Source organism: Catharus ustulatus, chromosome 15 (genome assembly GCF_009819885.2).
Source record: "Catharus ustulatus isolate bCatUst1 chromosome 15, bCatUst1.pri.v2, whole genome shotgun sequence".
Lineage (NCBI taxonomy): Eukaryota > Metazoa > Chordata > Aves > Passeriformes > Turdidae > Catharus > Catharus ustulatus.
This window is the reverse complement of record NC_046235.1, coordinates 1,829,026-1,849,036: the sequence shown is the minus strand read 5'-3', so window position 1 is coordinate 1,849,036 and position 20,011 is coordinate 1,829,026. Positions and strand designations below refer to the sequence as shown.

Sequence of the window (20,011 nt, the reverse complement as noted above, 5' to 3'; positions counted from 1 at the left end):
CACCCAGCTGTGTCCAGGTGTTGGATCCCTGAAGCCTGGGAGTTTTGAGCTTTCTGTGCTTTCTGACACTGACCCCCAGGAGAACACTGCTTTACACCTGAGGCCTTGGACAAGGCTCCCAAAATTGAGTGATGGAGTTAGAATTACTGGTGTGTAGTTAGAATAGAGGTGTGTAATATCACATGGTGAAAAGTTTTGAAATTGGGTTTTAGAATATAGTAATAGCCAAGGGAAAAGGTGAAAGTTCTTGGGTGTTGTCTCTTTCTGTCTTCTTCCTTCTTCATGATTTTAGGTAGTTTTTGGTTGGACAGTCAGTGCTGCTCTGTGGGTCACAGGAGTTTGGTTATTGGGTCGAAAACATAAATAGTATAGGTGTTAGCTCTTTATTGGAATGTTTAGCTTTAAAAAACTTTGTAACTAGCTAAATTCGCTTCAATTTTGCCCACTTAGCTGGTGGCCAGAAGTGTTGCAGAACTCTCTGTACTTTAGATAAGATTTAATAAACAACCAAGAAATTAATCTCCTTTATGTTTTTAATCCTGACTCTGAGTAAAGAAAGAAAAACAACAACAAAAACAAGCCACTAATAAGGTGGTGCAGTTAACCCATTTACATCCAGGCAGTTCTGGGATATCCCAGAGGGAGAGGATGTTTGTGAGGGGTGGGTGAGGTCAGACAAGAAGCCCCAGCAGCAGAGCAGAGACCTCCCAAGTGAGTGTCCTGCTCTTGGGACTCTCTTGCCTCTGGCCCACCAAGATTTGCTTGTCTTGGTCCACAGTGAGACAACAGACAACAAAATGTTGTTCTTTGCCTCTCCCGTATTTTCTTGTGAGCAGGGACAGAGATCCCTTTGAAAGAGAGAACTTTCATTGAATTCCACCTTTCTCTGTGGATAGCCCAACCAGAGATTGCTGTGTATGAGGAGACTGGCTCCAGGATAACTTATATGTGAAAAGATTGTATCTTTTTATTCAGGGGTTATACTCCCTGAATAATCAGGAGTAAATTTGGGTGATGTGTTTCCTCATCTGGCTGGCTCAGGCTCTGTATTTCTGTGCTTTGTGATTCCACTTGGGCAGCTCCTGTGGGGGTTAAAATGGTAACATGGGAGTATTGGGTGCTGGATTTTGGTGTCAGAGCTTGCAATTAAACATCTGCAGCAGCTGCCTGTGCCTGACTCTTTCCTTGGGTCTGGCTCAATAATTCATCTTATCAGAAAATTAAGAGATTGCTATGGCCAACTTGTTGAAGTGATCAAACTTCGCTATTCCAGCTGATAAAGCTAAAATGGAGTGGGGGTTTGATGTAATTAGATAAAGTGTTCACAGTAGAAGCTGGCCTTGGACTTTAAAACAAAGCTATAGCTGCAATAGTTTTCTCAGAGGTCGGTTGAGTTCCCCATCCCTGACAACATTTTAATCAAGGAAAATCTTTCTAAGCATTTCCGCTCCAGTTCAAATGACAATTAACAAAGCCCTGCTAATGCAGAAGTGCTCTGCAGCTGCTGGAGTTGTGCTGCTGTGAGGAGGCAGCAAATGAGCCCCATCAGAGCAGGCTCTGCTGCTCCCTCTTCCAGCATCGTGCTGGGGCTCTGCAGGGCACAGAGCTGATGCAGTCCAGACCCCCTCAGCTCAGTGACAGGGACTTTTCCCGGGTCATGGGACAGTGACACTCAGCCCAGCTCCCAGCCACTGCCTGGATCTCTTCACAAACCCCATCCCCTTCCCAGTGCCTGAGACAGCAGCAGCTTGTGGCGTGGGAAGAGAAAGGGCAAGAGGAAAGGCAGCCCCAGCCTGTTTGTGGGGAGCTTGAAGGAGTGTGATATGTTAGATGGGCCATGTCACTGCTGAGGATGTGGGACCTGAGTGCCCAGGACAGCCCCTGGAACAGCTGCTCTTCCATCATAGCATGGTTTGGGTTGGAAGCTCATCCAATTCCACCCCTCTGCAAGGGGCAGGGACACCTTCCCCTGGACCAGGCTGCTCTGAGCCAGGGCTGAGCCCTGACTTTGGGAAGAGACTTTGCCCAAGCTCAGGCTGCTGCTGAAATAACTGGGAAAACTCAGTGGATTTTAATCCCTGCTGGTTTTTCCCACTTGCCCGTGTCCACATTTACAACAAAACGGCTCTTGCAGATTTTTTTCCCTGTTCCTTTCATCCCGTTTTAAGTTAAATGGAGGGGGATGTTTTTAATGCAAACTATTAAAGGATGGAAATAGAAAGTGCTCTCATATGTTCAGTGCCCAGCCCTGACATCTCCCTGCTGATCAAACAGGCAGCTCCTGGAACGCAGCCCACTCCCCATTGTGCTGTTCCCGTGCTCTTCCCAGCGTTTTGATGCCTGGTGTGAGAATTCCCCAGGCACTGCTCGCTAGCACAGGCATTAAAGAGGGGGCAAGAGCAGCTGCCTGAGCCCGGCTCGCTGTTCTCTCCCCGCTGTTCAACCTGTACAAATGTGTCTCCTGCTGGCAGGTGAAGCTCTGCAGCACCACGAGCTCTCTGAACTGCAGGGCTCTGCTTGGTACTAGGGGAGCACAGCCCTCCTTTTAGCTGAAAATAAAAAAAAAGTGCTCAAACGTGGTCAAACTCTGTTTGACCCAAATTAAAGAGTAATAAAGACACAGCAGCTTAGGACAAGTGTTTGGATGGAGCGTGGGGGGAGCCTGGCACTGACCTTAAACCAGAAAAAAGCCCAAACCCATGCTGGGATTTCTTCCTTGCTGTCTCCATGGGAGCTGGGGAAGAAACAATCCTGTCTTTTCTCACATAGCCCAGCCCATCACAACAAATCCCACATGGCTCTGGGCACCTGGAGCCAGGCAGAACAGGGCAGGGAGCAGCTCTTGATCTCATACATCACTGCTGCTCCAGGACAACAAAGGGAATCTGCTCTTTGTTCTGGGAGCTCTGGTGCACATGCTCAGCAGAGAGGAGCTCAGACAATATGCTCTGAAAATGTGGTAGCGAGGCAGACCTGAGCAAAACCAGAATTAATCTTGTTTGGGAGAAATAGGAGGATAGGATGATTAATTCAATGATGTGTTTTGTTTGTCTTATAAAAAATCACCAACAACAAAAACCCCCACACCCATGCTGTCGCTGGGCAAATGTAAATGAACCCAGACTGATTCCGAGCAGCAGATGCCATTCCCAGATAAATCAGATCAGTGGCTGTAGCTGAGATTATGGTGATGAATTGGCCAAAGTGGAGTAAATGAATGGTCCAGCAGCATCTCGGGAGATCCCTGCGGGATCATCCCTGTGGGGTTTCCCTGTGGGAGGAGGCTGGAGGTGTTTGGGAGGAGAGTACAGGGTCTGGAGTTGGAGAAAAGGACCCATCTTGTTGTTCTGGTTTGTTTTATTGTTCCCTGCATCTTCGTGGTGCTGCCTGAGCCTGGCTGCTCTTTGTTTTGGTGTCCGTGTGATGATTTACTCAGGAAAACACCGGGCTGGAGTCAGGAGTTCCTTCCCGGAGGATGGGGAGAGCTCTGTGTTGCTCACAGGTGGGCGTGAGAGGGTGAGACAGGCCCGGGAGGCTTCTCCTGGCAGCACTGAGGACGATTTTGGGCTTTGTGGATGGGCTGGGAGGAGATGGCAGGCAGGAGAAACACCCCAGAGACAGCGGCAGGGGACTCACAGGGATGTAGGAGCAGTGTGAGAATCCATGGCAACTCCAGGGGGGAGGAGCAAAGCACGGAGAGAAGATGCAGAATTTCCATTTCACACCCCCCTCTTCCATTTATTTTCTCCAATCCTAAATCCCCCTTTGTTAATGCTTCCCGAAGCTGTTGCTAGCCAGGTTTCCCCTCCCCGGCTGAGCACAGCCAATGGTGATGTTCACTTTGCTTCCCCTGTTTATCAAACAGCATCACAGCTGCCCTGTGTGGCCCCAGCCTTCATCCCCCCTCCCACAGCACCAGGGGCTTGGGGCTGCCACTGGAGATGCTGCAGCAAGAGACAGCCAGGAAGGAAAAAAGGGATTTTATTTTTTTTCCCCCCATTTCTTGTTTTATTTTCATGCAAGAACTTTGAGAGTTGGGCTATCAACAGGCTGCCTGTGTGTGCTGGGGGCTGGGGAGAGGAATAAAGAACAAGATTTAAGCTCTCAAAGGGTGTTCTTGTGGGTCAAAGCACGCATGTATTACCAAGGAGGGGCTTGTGGTGTGTTTTTGGGGTGCATGACTGTTGGAACCCTGAAATTTTTGAACTTCTGATCCCAAGGGAGTACTACTTTTGGCTTGAGGCCTTGGAGAAGGCTCCCAAAATGGAATAATAGAACTGAGATCACTGGTGTGTGCTTTGAATAGAGGTGTGTGATATCACATGGTGAAGGGTTTGGAGTTTGAGGTTTTAAAATGTAGAGATAGCTATGGGACAAGATGGAGGATTTTTCTTTCTTGTTCTTCCTTTTCTTAGATTTGGGTAGCAGTTTTTAATTGGGTAGAAAATGCCACACTGCAGGTCACAGGTGTTTGGTCACTGGGTCAAAAGTATAAATAATCTAGGTGTTAGCTTTTAATTGGACAATTAGGCCTTAAAAGACCTTGAAACCACTGAAATACATCACCCTTTCCTCCTTTTTAGCTTGTTAGCTAAAAGTGCTCTGGCACTCACTGTACTACAGATAAAAATTAATAAACAACTGAGTCTTAACATGAAAATCCATCTCTCCTGTTTTAATCCCAACTCTGACAGAAGAGGAAAGAAGATGAAAATTAATACAGGACAGTGTGCCAGGACAGTGCCCCAACCTGTGTGGCTGGGGGGGACATTCCAGAGCAGCAGAGAGGGAAACACAAACATTCCTGGGGGTGGATACCAGCAGAAGGACAACTGGCCACAGCTGCAGGCTTTGCCCACATCCTTCCTAAAAATAAATCATGGCAGAGCCAGGAGCCACAGGGGTGTCTGTGGGCGTTGCAAACGCTGAGGAATTTACTCTGTGAGTTTGTGTCGTGTTGTAGTGGATGCAACAGCAGGTGCTAGCAAGCACCAGTGGGGCTGTGCAGATAAACACTGATGGATTCTCTGCTCATCCACGGAAAATGTGGAAATGCCAGGCAGGGCTGCAGCTTCTCACTGACAGGAGCAAGAGGAACAGCATAGGGAAGTGCCACTGTGGGAAGATTAGGAATTAATTACAATTCTCACTCCCACTGCCATCCCAAATGCACCCCAGGGTGAAGCCAGCAGTAGTATTTGCTTTGCCAGGTGTGGCTCCACACTTTTTGCAGGTGAATTATAAAGTTGTAGCAGTCTCTGGGATAAAATTCCTGCTTTTTCTGACTGGGTTGTATTTGTTTGCCTGTTCAGTATTGAGTAGTAGTGAATCCTCCACAACTCCTGCAGCATGTGGAGGGTGGAGCTGATCTCAGCTGCCTCCCCAAGGCCTGGGGAAGGTGTGAGTGGAGTCCTGCAGCCTGAAAAACCACAGCAGCCTCTGGAAATCTATTGGAGGGCATCACTTTGAAGAACAGCCATAATCTAAGTGACAGTGTTCTAAGAGTGGGCTGTGAATCTCTGAGTGCAGGAGGAGTTGTGCCAGTGTTTCTCACAGAATTTCTCCCTGCCAAACCCTGGGGTTAAACAGCTCAAATCCCCAACTTGTGCCATATCCTGGGGAGCCTGGGAGAGATGTTGCCTTTTTGGGGAGTATTTGGGGTGGTTGTTTGTGTCCAGTGATGAACTCCACACCAGTCCCCAGCCTGCTTGTGTGGCTTTGGCTCAGCAAACACCTTGCAGGGAGCCACAGAAGCTCAGCAAGGGCCAGATTGTTTTATCTGTCAGGTTTGACCAGGGGGTTGTGAAACAGAAAAGGTTGAAGACAATTTAGAGCCTCATGGCTTGGAGGGGCTGGAGCATGTCCAGGGAAGGGAACAGAGCTGGGAAGCGACTGGAGCCCCAGGAGAGGCTGAGGGAGCTGGGAAAGGGGCTCAGCCTGGAGAAAAGGAGGATCAGGGGGTGTGGCTCTGCACAACTCCCTGACAGGAGGGGACACCTGGGAGATTTGAGATCTGCTCAGGGAACAGGAACAGGAGGAGGAACAGTCTCAGATTGCACCAGGGAAGGTTTGGATTGAATATTAGGGACAATTTCTTCTCTGAAAGGGTGCTCAGGTGTTGGAACAGACTGCCAGCAGTGATGGAGTCTCTGTCCCTGAAGGGATTTAAAAGTTGTGCAGATGTGGCACCTGGGTCTTGTCTTTGTGCTGCAGTTGTTAGTGCTGGGTTCATGGCTGGACTTGATCTCAGAGGACTTTTCCAACCTAGCAATTCTGTGATTTAATTACTGGGGTTTCCTATCAAGCCTGCAGACAAAACACTGCTTTTAGAGGACTGTGAGGCTGCTCAGAGCTTGGCTTTGCTCTGAGCACAGGCTGCAGCCTCATGGTGTAGTTCTGGAGTGGATTTGGGTTGCTGAGGCAGGCAGGAGCTGTTTTGATGCTGAGAACAGGACTTGTCCCTGGATAACTCCTCTCCCTCTTCCTGCAGAGCTGATCTGATCAAGGGATTGGAAGCTGAAGGTTTTTGTAGAGATGTGTCCTGTCCCAGCCCACCTCCCCTTCCACAGTCAGGGGACCACATCCTTTCAGGGTCCACCCTTTTGTCATAACAGCCCAAATCTCAGCAGATTTTGGGCTTCATTCTACCTCACCCTTTTAAAAACTATTTCCTTCCCTTATGGGCCATTCTGGGCCAATAATCCCTTTATCTGCATTTGTCATGGCCCTTGAAGTCTGAACCCTCCAGATCCTGCCAAGTGGGACAAAAGCTGTAAAAAGAAAAGGAAATATCCAGGTGATGGGATGTGTTTCTTATTGTGGAGAGCCCCCAAGAATATCAGGGGTTTCATCACTGGTTTTATGTATAGAAAAGCTATTTTAGGTAATTTAACAGGTGCTATGTGTATTAGTTTAATTTTTCTCTCTCCATCTGCTTCCTGCACAGCTGAGCACGTGCCATGGCTGGCTGCAGAGATGGATCTGAAAAATAGGCACAACAACCTTTCCAAAGAATTTCTCAAAATATCCTTCCTGGCATGGCTGGGACACCGGTGGTGGCAGGATGGCCTGGGGGAAATAATCACTGGTCTGGGCTCTGTGTCCTTCAGGAGCTCCAGGGAAGGAAACACTGCCCTGACCCCACTTTTAGGAACATTGTGGGTTTTTTTGTTCTGCCTTTTTCCAGCAGAGCAGCAATCCAGCAGCTCCACAGGCTGGGAGTAAAGGCTCTGCAGTGCTTCGGGAGGCTGGGAATCTCCCCCCACTCACACTTCCTCGCTAACATTTCCAATTGAGTCTTTGCAAAGTCACGATCTTCGAGCTGGGCTTCATCCAGGCTCCCTCCAGGCTTCGGAATTGCATTACAGAAGTGGCCGGGAATGTGAGGAGCCGAGGAGGGGCGGGGGAAGGGCGGCAGGGAAATGGTGGCAATTCTGGAGCTGAGCCCGGTTTGGGTTTTTTTGGGAGGCTGGGGGAGGGTGGTGGGAGGCTGGGGGCTGGCGTGGGAAGTAGGACAGAGGGGTGCTCGCCCTGGGATGTGTCCCCAAGGCTCAGGGCTGTGTCCCCAGTCACGGGGCTGTGTCCCCAATCATGGAGCTGTGTCCCCAAGCACGGGGCTGTGTCCCCAAGGCTGGGGGCTGTGTCCCCAAGCACGGGGCTGTGTCCCCAAGGCTGGGGGCTGTGTCCCCAAGCACGGGACTGTGTCCCCAAGGCTGGGGGCTGTGTCCCCAAGCACAGGACTGTGTCCCCAATAATGGAACTGTGTCCCCAGGGCTGGGGGCTGTGTCCCCAGGGCTCGGGGCTGTCCCTAAGCACAGGGCTGTGTCCCCAAGGCTGGGGGTTATGTCCCCAATCACGGGGCTGTGTCCCCAAGCACAGGGATGTGTCCCCAAGGCTGGGGGTTATGTCCCCAATCACGGGGCTGTGTCCCCAAGCACAGGGATGTGTCCCCAAGGCTGGGGGCTGTGACCCCAAGCACACGGCTGTGTCCCCAGGGCTGGGGGCTGTGTCCCCAGTCACGAGGCTGTGTCCCCGCACGCCTCGAGCAGAGCACCGGCAGGGACCGATCTGCTCCCTCCCACTTTGTCACTTCGCCAGCCTGGGAATGTTCGGGCTGAGATTTTGCTGCTGCTGCTGCCTCCGGCTGGAGCCGAGTGTGGGAGGCAGCGGGGGGGATGGGGAGGAAGGAGAAGTGCAGGGGGGAGCCTGAGGGAATGGAGCTGGAGGAATGGGCTTGAAAATGCCCGTTCTGGGTGGGGAGGGAAGGGCTGGGTGATGCCCGGGAAATTGGAACAGCATCCGGAGCTGGCGAGTAAATGGGGGTGAAAAGAGAATTAAATCCCAGTCACATCCCCTTGCCCCGAGTGGGGAAGCCTGGGAGCAGCCAGGGGGCTGCCATAGGAGCCAGAAAGCCCCAAATAAGAGAGGAGAGAGGATGCTGAGGGTGTCTCGGGAAAATCCCCAGCCCGAGCCCTGCCACAGCCCTGCCAGGCGCAGGTCTCGTCTTTGGGCTCTGAGCTGCCCTCTCCATCCCCCGGGGCTCTGACAGCGCTGCTCTGGCACGGATGAACTTCCCCAGCTTGTTGTGGCGCTGCTGTGACTCGTGTTTCCAGCTGCAGAGCAAGGAAAACAATTTTCCAGGAATCCATCGGGCGATTGTGCGAATAAATGTTTGCGAGGCCCTTGGCTGCCATAGCGACGAGCTCCATGGCAACCCCGCAAGGAAATGAATAATTCTGTGCTCGAAGTGGAATAATTTTGTGCTGGAAGTGGAAGATGAGCAGGGACCTGATGGCTGAGTGTGCTGCAAATTAGCTGATGAGCAAAGCAGCCAAGTGCCCCCCCGGTGTGGGTGCTGTGGAAGCGCTCGGTAATGGGGCAGGGTTATATGCAGTGGGGCTGCCAGAAAGGCTTTTTGTCTGGTTATTCCATCATTTCCATGTTTCCAGGTCGTGCAGAGGCTCTACCTGCCTCTCCTGAGCCAGCACCTGGCCTGTGCTCCGTGTCCACCACACCCCAAACATGCTGCACCTCTGGGTTTGTCTCAAATGTGGCTTTGATTCCTTCTCTCCACTTCTAGCTACGCTGGAAGCATTCCCAAAAATGAAAGCCAGCTCTTTTCTGAGCTTTGAAGTGTGGAGTAGAACTGAACAGAGAGAGAGAAAAAAAAAATCTCTCTTATGGGGGATGGGTTTTTAGAAAAACACCCAATTGAATCAACAGGATCTGTATTAAAACCAGCTTGGAGTATTTCCATAGGATCCAACCCTCCCATTCTGGGCAGGCTCGTGCAGCAGCATCCAGAGCTGGGGACGAGTGGGGAGCAGTGGAAGGGGGGTTCAGAGGGATTCAGGGGGTTCAGGGCTGTGCCCACCCCGGGCAGGGAAGGCTGCTCATTGTTGAGTCAGTGATTCAGAGCTGTGACTCACAGCCCCATCCTATGGGCGTGGAAGGCAGCCAGGTCTGGCCATCAGCTGTGAGCATTCTCCGCTGTGAGAAGTTATTTTTGGATGTTTTTAGATTACAGCCCTCGGGTTTTTGGCCTTTTTTTTTTTTTTTTTTTTCCTGTGCCTCTGAATTCTGGATGATTGCGCTGCAAGTAATTGAGACACTTGAATTTCCTGCTTAGAGAAGTGAGTTCAATACCTTTTTTTTTTTTTTTTTTTTGCAATGCTAAGGCATTTCTGAAATAGCTTTTCAACGTGGCATCATGAGGAGCAGGCACGCAGCTTTGTGCAAAATTCGGGAATGCTGGGTGCAGTAAGGATGAAAAAAAGGACATGGGGGGGTCAGGTTGAACATGAATCACCAGTGCACCCCTGCTGTGATGGAGACTGACTGGTTTTACTGGTCAGCTTGTAGCCAGCAGGACAAGAACTTGCCTTCAATTCCTCTGTGGCACTCACAGATCCACACCTGGAGCACTGTGTCCAGTTTTGGGCTCCTCACTGCAATAAAAGCAGGGCCATATGAGAGCCACCAAGGCAAGGTGGGAGAGGCTGAGACAACTCCTTCTGCTTGGGAGTGTGGGGCTTAGGAGCACTGCAGGACCCAGCCCAAACCACTGTAGGATTCCATGATTCATGCCCCTCTTCCAGTCTGATTTTGTCATCTCACAGGGAATTAAGGGTTTTTTGTGCCCCAGACAGTGGGGTCGTGGAGGAGCTGGTGAGGCTCATGCCAGGAGTTCACATGTTCATCCCTCACTAAGACCACAAGGAACAAAAAGGGGCTGAAATTCCACCCAGACCCTTCATCCCTCCCTTTCCAACCCATTCCTGGCCAAGTCTGGTGCCCAGTGGTGCCACCTCTCCTGTCTGTGCCTTCACAGCCCTGGGGCTATTGGGGTGGTGAGGGAGCTTGGTGGGGTCACGAGTCCTGGTTTCCTGAGCACAGGGTGAGGAATTTCCCTCTGTGCATTCCCATTTTCACAGGACACAGAGGCTGTGACAGGAGGTAGAAGAAATTTCTGAAGGAGTTGCCTGAAGGAGTTGCCTGAAGGAGGAAAGAGTCTTTTGGGAGGTGGAAAATGTGATGCTGGCACTGCCACATCAAAAAGGGAGTTGAACCCGAGCCTCTGATTTCAAAACAGAGTTCAAACCACTGGAATATTACAATTTAAAAAAAACACCCAAAATGTCTTGGGCACTTTCTTGTGCTTTCCCTTCCCCCATCTCTGGGTGCCACCATCATGTCAGGGCAGCTCCCAGCGCCAGGATCAGCGGCTGGGAGGCTCGGGGATGTTTCTGAGCAGCTTTCCCGAAGCCCTGAAAAACCTGGGAACCTCATCTTCCAGCTGGGGGTGGGGCAGGAGCTGCTGGGGTTAACGGTGGCTGAACGGGTTGTGGTTTGCAGTGGGGTTTAGGTTCCTAAGTCCTTTATTGGATCTAGCCTGGGGCTCTATTCCCAGCCCTGGCTGTGACATTAACAGGTCACTGGGCTGTCCCCACCTTGTCCTGCCGCGGCACCGAGGAGTGTCGGCACAAACATCGCGGGGGAATCAATCTGGGAGGCGAGCACGCCTCATTTCTGGATTTTTTTGAAGCCGTGCCATCACGGAGGGCGGGCGAGAGGGCTGGAAATAGTGCCCAGGGTGCCCTGGCATGGACAGAATTTCAGTATTTCATTATTTCATTGTTTCAGTATTATTTCAGGATGCTGCCGGCAGGGTCGTGGGGGGCAGCTTCGGCTCCATTCGTGGTTATTTGCATCCTCTAAAGATTAACTGGTGTGAGAGCAGCGCCCTGTGCGCGGCTGGGGATGGAGCAGGCACGGGGACAGAAGGGGAGGGATGGTCCCCTGCTCCTGGATCAGGTCCTGCACGTCTTTGGACAAGTTGGTAAAGACCAGATTTTCTGCAGAGCACCTGGGAATGTCTGCACAGCGTCCTTACAGTCAGATATTGTGTTTCAAAGGGAGTTTGGATGTATGCTCAGAATGGTTCGGGTTGGAAATGATCTCACAGATCATCTCGTTCCACCCCCTGCAATGGGCAGGGACAGGGGCTGAGCAGGAATTCAGGGGCTGAGCAGGAATTCAGGGACTGAGCAGGAATTCTGGGTCTGAGCAGGAATTCAGGGGCTGAGCAGAAATTCAGGGATTGAGCAGGAATTCAGGGGCTGAGCAGGAATTCTGGGTCTGAACAGGGTTTTGGGATCTGAGCAGGGCATCAAGATCTGAGCAGGATGTTGAGGTCTGAGCAGGGTTTGGGGTCTCAGCAGGGTTTTGGGGTCTGAGTGGGTGTTGGGGTCTGAGCAGGGTGTTGGGGTCTGAGCAGGGTGTTGGGGTCTGGCAGCTCCTGGGTTTAAGGGCTGGGACCACACCTCCGTGCCTTGAACACTTTCCTGGGAAATGGGGTAAGGTCTCTTCATGGGAAGGGTTTCCAACCCCTCATCCTCCCCTGTCTCACTTCAGGGGAGCTCCCAGCTGCAAGAACAGCCTCATCCCAAGGGTGAGCACACTGCCAAGGGGTAAATCCTGGAATTCCCATGGATGGAAAGGGCTGTGTGTGGTCAGAGCAGGGACTGGGAGAGGAGACAGCAGTGATCTGAGCAGTGAGGTCATTCAGGGACAGAGCAGAGGGGACCCCAGGATGCTGCTGAGATGTTTAGGAAGTGTGGAGGCTCTGGAGGGGCTCTTGGAGCACAGCCCTGAGCAGTGAGGGGTGGCTGAGCACAGCTGACACCTGGCAGACATGAAAGCAGGGCTTGTTACCCTGCACAGAGTGCTGATTGTAGCCTCGGCCACAAAACCTCCTCAGCCAAAGCCTGTCAGCATCCCCCGAGTTTTCCCAGGCAGATCTGTGGTGCTCAGCACCCCCAGCAGCCAAGGGGGAGATGCCCAGATGCTCCCTGCTCTCCTCTCCCTGCTGCTCCAGCCTCCCCAGGACTGATCTTGGACTCTTTTCAGAGCAAATTAATCCCAAATCTCACCACACCCTGGGGTTTTCTCACCCTCCATCACATGAATGAAGCTGCAGAACGGAGTTGTAAGCTGAAAGGACACAGGATCTGGTGCATCTGCACCTCTGGGGCTTCAGGACTGCAGTTTTTATGATATTACATCATAATGTTGGCAATGCATTACATGATATCCCATGGCAGGGGGTTGGAAATAGATGATCTTCACGTTCTCTTCTGACCCAAACCATTCTGTGACTCCACATTGGTGGGATTTGAGGAGATGAGATGCTTGGCTGTAGCCTCTGAAGGCAGCAGGAGTTGGGAAGGTGCTGCTGGAAGCACCACTGAGTCCCCAAGTGCTTTGGTGGTTTTTCTTCAAGAGCCTGGTGAGGGATGGACACCTCTGAAAGGCTCTTGGCTCCTGAGTGCTGTTTAGGAGGATTTCAAGCATGCACTGGTCCAGCCCACTCCTCCTGACTGAACTGGAGTAACTTATGTTTGTTTTCTTTTCCCACAGCTCCCAGAATGGAGAGGAAGCTGGAGCCTGGCCCAACAACCAGTTTGACACAGAGATGCTCCAAGCCATGATCCTGGCTTCAGCCAATGGTTGGTGTCCATCAGTGCTGGGAAAACCCTGATCCTGCCTCTGGGGCCATCTCGGGGTCGTGCTGATAGGCAGGATGCTGTGGGACTGATTTATCTGGGTTAGCTGGGCTGGCTGCAAAAGTTCTGCTTGCACAGATCCCAGAGCTGGTGGAAAAACACTGAGAGGGGTCAGGAAGGATCCAGGCAGAGGAGACACCTGGTTCCTGTGGGCAGGGACACCTCTTGCACCCAAACTCAGTTTGTTTTGTACTGAAACACCACCTGGCTCTGCTGTGCTTGTGTTACATGAAAGAGCCAGTCTGGACATGATGTTTTATAAACTACTCAGTTCCAGAAAGTCACAGTAAATTGAACTTGCTGGAAGGTGAGGAGGAAGGAAGGCTGGAAGTTTGTGTGTGGCTGGAGGCTGGAGCAGGGGAACAATGAATGCCTGACTCAGTATTCCCAAAAATCCCTGTGTGCAGAGCCCCTCTGCTGGACTCACCAAGGTTTCTCCCACTGGCTGCTGCTGCCTCCCTGCAGTTGTATTTGCAGGAGGGTGGTCTGGGGTCATTTTGGGTTGGTTTGTTCTGGTTTATGGCTGTGCAGAAGCCTGGGGCAGGGAGGGATGTTCCCACACACCCCCAGTCTCGGTGGCTCTGCCTGAAACAAAGACAATTCTCTGTGCTGCACTATGGATAAAGAGCCTGGTTTTCATAGAGCCTTTATTTATAAATACCTCCAAGTCTTTCCCCCCTTGATTTAAAAATAGAAGCACAGCCATAAAACCCCGTGCAAAATGCTTGGGATGTTTCCTTTGAGGAGTCTGAGGGAGGAGGAATGGCTTTGGTGTTGCTTTCTTGGAAAGCTGCTGCAGCTGAACTTTGCTGCTCTGCAGACACCAGGAGACAGCTGCTGGGGAGGGGGACCAAGGTCTGGGCCCAGGGAGTTGTTTACACTCAGAAGAAAGAAACAATGTGAAAATGTGGCTTTGCTCTGCAAAACGACCATGGAAAAACAGCCCTTGGGGTTGCACGTGGTTATCATCACCCAGTGTCTCCAGATCCGGTTCCCTTGCTGGTAAATAAAGCTGTTTTTCTGGCTGCTGCTCCAGCAATCCCCAGGATCAGAGCTAAGAGGGTCCCTTCCAGTTTAAGCACCGACTCTGATGGAGCACCGGGCCCTAGTGCAGCAAATCTGCCCCAATCCCCGAGCCTTGCACCCTCCCAACCCCTCCCAGGAGGGTGATGTAAATCAAATCCCTCCTAGAGATAATGGCTTTCCCTTTTCCATCCTCTTCGGGCCCTTTCTGTGCTGGATGTGTGCATGGGGACACAGCACAAGTTTTTTTTTTCCTTTTTTGTGTCACCCTCACTCTCTGTTCCTGTTTCTGCTCTCTCTTTGAGCCAATAGTGTTGATTGGAGCAGGCTTTGATTAGGGGCAGCGCTAATTGTTCATTAAGCTTTGTGCTGCCCATCCCTGGGTGTGATTTCCTGGCCATTTAAATAATCCTCAGCTTTCACTGTCACCCTCTGAGCTCTGTTTGAGCTCTGGGATGGACACAGTGGCACAGGTGATGCCTTGGGTGCATCCTTACCCTGGGCCAGGGGTTTTCCTTGGCTTCAGCAGGAGGCAGTGCCAGGCCAAGCCTGCACCATCCAGTTCTTTGAGAATTAAATCCTTTTCCCAATGGTTAAATCACCATCGCAAATCAGAATATCTGGGGACCTGATTTTCCACCCAGGGCTACTTTGCTGTAGGGTTCTGTCTCCCTTCCCAGCCTCCCTTCCTCTGGGTCAGCCTTGCAGCTGGCAGCAATATAAAAATCAGTTTGGAGCGATCTGAAAGGGCAGAGGCAGCTGCTGGGACAGCCCAAGGAGCACAGATGCTCCAGGACACCAGACACAAGGGCAGACATCCTGTCCTTAAAATACTCTGGCTCCCAGCGAGAATTTAGAGAGGTGCCACGGGGCGGTGGGAGGCAGCCCGGGGAGGTCCTTGTCCCCCCGGGCAGGGACACTCACGCTATTTTGGGTGCCCTAAAAGCCCCTCCAGCAGCTGCAGCAACACGTGCTCTGGGGCTGCCCCCGACCTCCCCTCTGCCCATGGGGCGATGGAGCCACTCGCTGGTTATTTTTGCCAATGCCCAAATTCTTGTTTTCCTCCTCAGGACCGTTTGGGATAATGACAGGCTGCTGGTAGAGAGAGGCTGAGCTTGACCTTTGTAGCAACAAGAGCTCAAGTGCTTTGCTTGGCAAGAGCACCTCGGTGCCCATTTAGAACCCTCTATTGTTCCTGTTCTCTTTTCTTTTCAGCCTTAATGTCAGTGTTACCTAGAAACAGCCGGGCGCCCTTACCCGGGACTGCCTGCCAGGCTGAGAGCTTCACCAGTGCCTTTTTCTCCTTTTTTTCCCTCCTTTTTCTCCTTTTTCTCCCTGGTGGAAGCTGTGCTGAGACTGCAAATTAATTTATGGGGACTTGGGTGCTGCCCCCATCCCCTCACTGCTCAGAGCCCAGGGCAGCAATACCCAGGGAAGAGAAGGTGCCCAAGTCCACCCAGCCTCTCACTGGGCTGAAGCAATCCAGAAATAACAATTTTCCCGTGGCTGGAGGCTGTAGTCCACCTGTGAGATGTTCCCTGCACATCTCCAGTTTTCCCATCCCATGGGGATAATTTTTAACACCTCCATGGGTGTGGGCTTGGGTTGGTTGCTAATGAAATAAGCTGCTGCTCAGTGGAGTGAGGATTAGCAATAAATATCACCAATTACAGCCACATCTCCCCAGCACAAGGTCCTCCAAAGCCCTGCTAGGTCTGGAACCCATTTCATGGAGACTCTGGAAGAATTCTCCTGTGGTAGATGCTTCCAGAGAGGGAAGTGAAAGGCATTTCCCCACGCTGGGTCGCCGTGTTTGTTCACCCCCACCCCGGTGTTTTTGGCCTCGCTGTGTTTTCCTCCCCTCCCGCTCCAACAGAGCAGCTGCAACTTTTCAAAGCTGCAGTTGCTTCATCCTTCCGACCCCTGCAAAGGAAATGTGCGCACAGCCATAATTCAGGGCGATGGTGGGATGTAGTCCAGCTTTTTGTCCAGATTTCTGGCCGGCTTAGCCACCTCCATCTGCTGAGGGAAAAGCAAAAGCAACACAGAGGCGTGCACAGAGCTGGTCTGGAGTGAGGGGAAAGGCGAGGGGACCCAGCCCACTACGGCTGCTCGGGGTTTTTCTTTGTTCCCCCAATCCCTCTGCCCGTTCAAGGAGGGAGCAGCACCCCTGGGTGTCCCCATCCTCCAGGAGACCCTGAGCAGCTAAAGGCTGAGATGAGAGCCACGGTCTCTCAAACAAAGGCTGAGTTTCAGCAAACCATTTCAGAGCAGGGCTGTGCGAGGATGTCCCAGTCTTTGGGTGTCCCCATCTTTGGGTGTCCCCATCCTCCAGGAGACCCTGAGCAGCTAAAGGCTGAGATGGAAGCCACGGTCTCTCATACAAAGGCTGAGTTTCAGCAAACCATTTCTGAGCAGGGCTGTGCGAGGATCCAGCTGCACTGGAGCAGAGCGAGCTCTTGGCAACAGCATCACTCGAGCCCTGCCATCCCCCCGTGCTCATTTCTCCCCCTGCCTCCCTGCACCCCCCCGTCTCCATCTGCTCTCCAGCACCCAGCAGAGCCCCAGCATTCCGGGGGGAGCCTGTGCCCCTCCTCGCTCCGTGCTGGAGCTTTGCATAGCGACAGGAATGAATTTGCCTTCCCCTCCCCCTGCTCGAGATCTGGACCATCAGACGCGCTCTGGCATTGATTTCCTTCGTGCTCGGCTTCCTAGAGCCATTTTGTGGTATTGCAGGGGAGGAGTTTTTCTTTCTCCTGTGTCCCGCTCCCTGAATAAACCTGGCTGGAGAAAAAAATACCGCGGGCAGGGTTTTAAACGCGGCGGAAAAATTAATAAATATTGGATTTCCTTTAATGCATCACTAATGGTGACTGCACAATATGTTTGGAAAGGGCACTTTGGGGGGAGTCTGTGCAGCACAGCCCTGTGGGGAGCTGAAGGGTGATGGTTTGGGTTTGACACTCTGTGGGGCTGCTGGGGGTCTCTAGCTGCCTTTAACATCCTGCCCTTCTCTTTGCTTTTTTCCCCCCGGCGTTCCCCACAGAAGCTGCTGATGGTAACTCGACCCTGGGCGGTGGCAATGGCACCATGGGGCTGAGTGCCCGCTACGGGCCCCAGTTCACCCTGCAGCACGTCCCCGACTACCGGCAGAACGTCTACATCCCGGGCAGCAACGCCACCCTCACCAACGCCAACGGCAAGCGCGACGCCAAGAACGCCGCCCCCGCCGCGGGCAACAAGAAAAAATCCGGCAAAAAAGAGAAGAAGTAGTGAAGAAGAAAAAGGAGACCTTAGAGCTACAGGGCAGCCGGCTCCAGCACTCCCCCCAAAACCACAGCCCAGGCCGGAGGACGAATGTGAAATTTTTTAATTTTTTTTTTTTTGGTGGTGCAAAAGTAGGAAATGCTGCGAATGTATCTCGTCATCATCAGAGCTGAGAGCAGGGGCTCGCTGCTCTCAGGTCTCGTGATGGAAAGCAATCCGGAATCTAAAGCGAACGCAAACAAGTGCCCTGTGAATAATGTTTTCTACAATCCCTCGGGTATTCCAATATGCAAGGGCGGAAGCTCTTTTGCCGTGTCTTTGGATCTAATTTGCTCCGAGCAAAGGCACGAGGCTTCGCTCGGCTTTGCCCAGTGTAAATAATTTTAATGTGGATCTTTTAATTTATAGCCCTTCAGCTATTTTTTGGAAAGGGAAAGGAAGTTCTTAGCTTAGAGCCCACGCTCCAGTTCTTTACTCTTAAATTTTCCATTCGTAAAATTCACCCCCAGTCAATGCTAGCGATGGATTTTGGAATTTGGAAGTTGGTAGGGAGTGCTTCAGTTCCTGCTTACCTGTCATCTGGGAAAAACAAAATTGTTTATATTGCATGAGTCAAAGGGAATATGGCAAAGCTGCATCCTAAACATTTCTTTTTTTAAAAATTTTGTTTGTTTTTTTCAAGTGTAACCACTAATGGCCTGAAATAAGATAAGGAAAAAGCCCTCCTGCTGTGTGAGGGGCAGGGAATTCCATGAGGAGCACGCCGAGGTGCGCGGCAGCTGCCCCGGCGGTTCTAGGGGTCTCCGAAGAGCAGACACATCTCAAACCTTCTTTTTGCAGTAAATATTTATATGTACAGTCGATGTTCTTATGGAATTAAGGCTAAGAGAGCCTCGCTCCCCCCACGGCCAGGCCTGGCCGGGTCCCCCTCGCCGGGGGGACACGGGGACGACGCTTCACTGTCTGCACACGGTGTCTGCATGCACGTCCCTCACCTCACACCTGCACTAGCGCCGTAGCTCCACGGACCCGCACAAATCCTCGCATGCCCACGTGGCGTGAACGCGCCGGCAGGCCCGAGCTCCGTGCCGGGGCTGCCCTGGGGAAGGGGTGGGAGGGGGTGGGATGGCTCAGGAGAGCTGGGGGGAACTCATTATTGCTTCTAGTTGGGACCCCAAAGGTTGTTTGGGGTGGTGGGGCGGTTCTGCCAGGCGGCTCTTGGGGTGGGACGCGCGGAGCTGCGGGTGCATGGCTTTGGGGAGGGTTGGTGGATGAGTAAGTGATGGTTGCTTTGGTGGCGTTTGGGGACCAGATCCGGACGAGGGAGCCAAGAGTTGCAAAATGCGGGGCAATAATTGGGGAAGTGTCACATGGGACCATGCAGGGCCAGCCTGGGGGAGGGGATGATCCCGCTGGCTTTGGGGTTTGTACCCTGTGGGGAGAATTGGAGGATGAGGATTAGAGTTTCTCCATGTGTCCATCACCAAAGCACCAGGCCAGCTTCCCCTAGCAAAGCAGCTCTGAGCCCCCGGGAGAGGCACATGGGGGTTTGTGTCGCCAGAGCCAGGAGAGGAGCTCTGGGGTGGCCAGGAAGGATCCACACCGAGTTTCCCATGGGGGTGTGTGTGTTTTTTTTTTCTTTTTTTAATCACTAACACGTAACTCACCCGAGCAGATCCAGGCTCTCCCCACCCCTGCCCCCTCCCCAGCCCCAGGGCAGCAGGAGCATCCTCCGTGTTCCATCTGGATCCTGCCACCTCCGGGTGCGGCTCCCACCCTGTCCCCTGCAGCTGCCACCTGCCCCTCCTCTAGAAACGCTGTAGCTGAATCGTAGTCTTTATATTTTTCTTTTTAATCTGCAATCTGAGGTAGCGTAGTGAGTGTCGTGTATTTAGTGGCGTGTTATTTTTAATCGCGGTAACTAACTTGTGGACATCAGTATTTTCAATTTTCTCTGTATCTTCTTTCCATGTGCTCTGTGCTCCGAGTGTACGTGAAATGAAACACGTTTGCCCTTTCAATGTGTCTAATATTGAATTATACTTATATATTATATATATGCTTATATCCTTCTTATATCCATATAGACCAACGTCGATGTGTTACACGCAAGTTTTATACTCTAATATTTATATTGCTTTTTTTCTTTGGGAAAAAAAAATAATAAAATGGTTTCTTCTGAATGAGTGGTGTTTATTCTGATGGGAAAAGGGAGGCACAGATGGGGTACTGCTGACAGGGGTTGCTCTTGGGTGCACCCCCAATCTCGTGTTTGTTCTGGTGGCACCTCCGTGTTCTGGTCACCCAGGCCTTTGAGCCGAGGGTGACACGGTTGTGGGTCATGACTGAGGGCGTGATGGGGTCGGCAGCTACAGCCCCAAGACGATCCAGCTGCCCCTCTCCATCCCTGGCAGGGTTCTGGTCACTTTTTCCCAGTCCTGGAGGATCTGAAGAAGCAGATCCAGCTGGGATTCCATCACCAGCAGGAATCCACTCTCCCCTCTCCAACCCTGATCTGCTTTCCGTGGTGTCCCCTCTCTGCGCTTGGGGACAGTGGGTGGGACATTCAGACATTGTGACTGAAGATCCCTGGCCAAGACAATCCTCCCACCCTCTCCCTGCGGGGGTCCAACACAGCGGAGGAAAAACATCCCGTG

General features: G+C 52.0%; 1 protein-coding gene across 1 annotated transcript in view; it reads left to right on the top strand.

Moving 5' to 3' along the window:
* The window catches only part of LOC117003493, a 143,898-nt gene extending 124,361 nt beyond the window's left edge, over positions 1-19,537 (top strand). Inside the window, 2 exon segments of the mRNA XM_033073463.2 lie at positions 12,919-13,007; positions 17,134-19,537. Of these exon segments, the coding sequence (XP_032929354.2) occupies positions 12,919-13,007; positions 17,134-17,360 (316 nt within the window). The 3' untranslated portion in view covers positions 17,361-19,537.
* Positions 19,538-20,011: the final 474 nt, after the last annotated feature.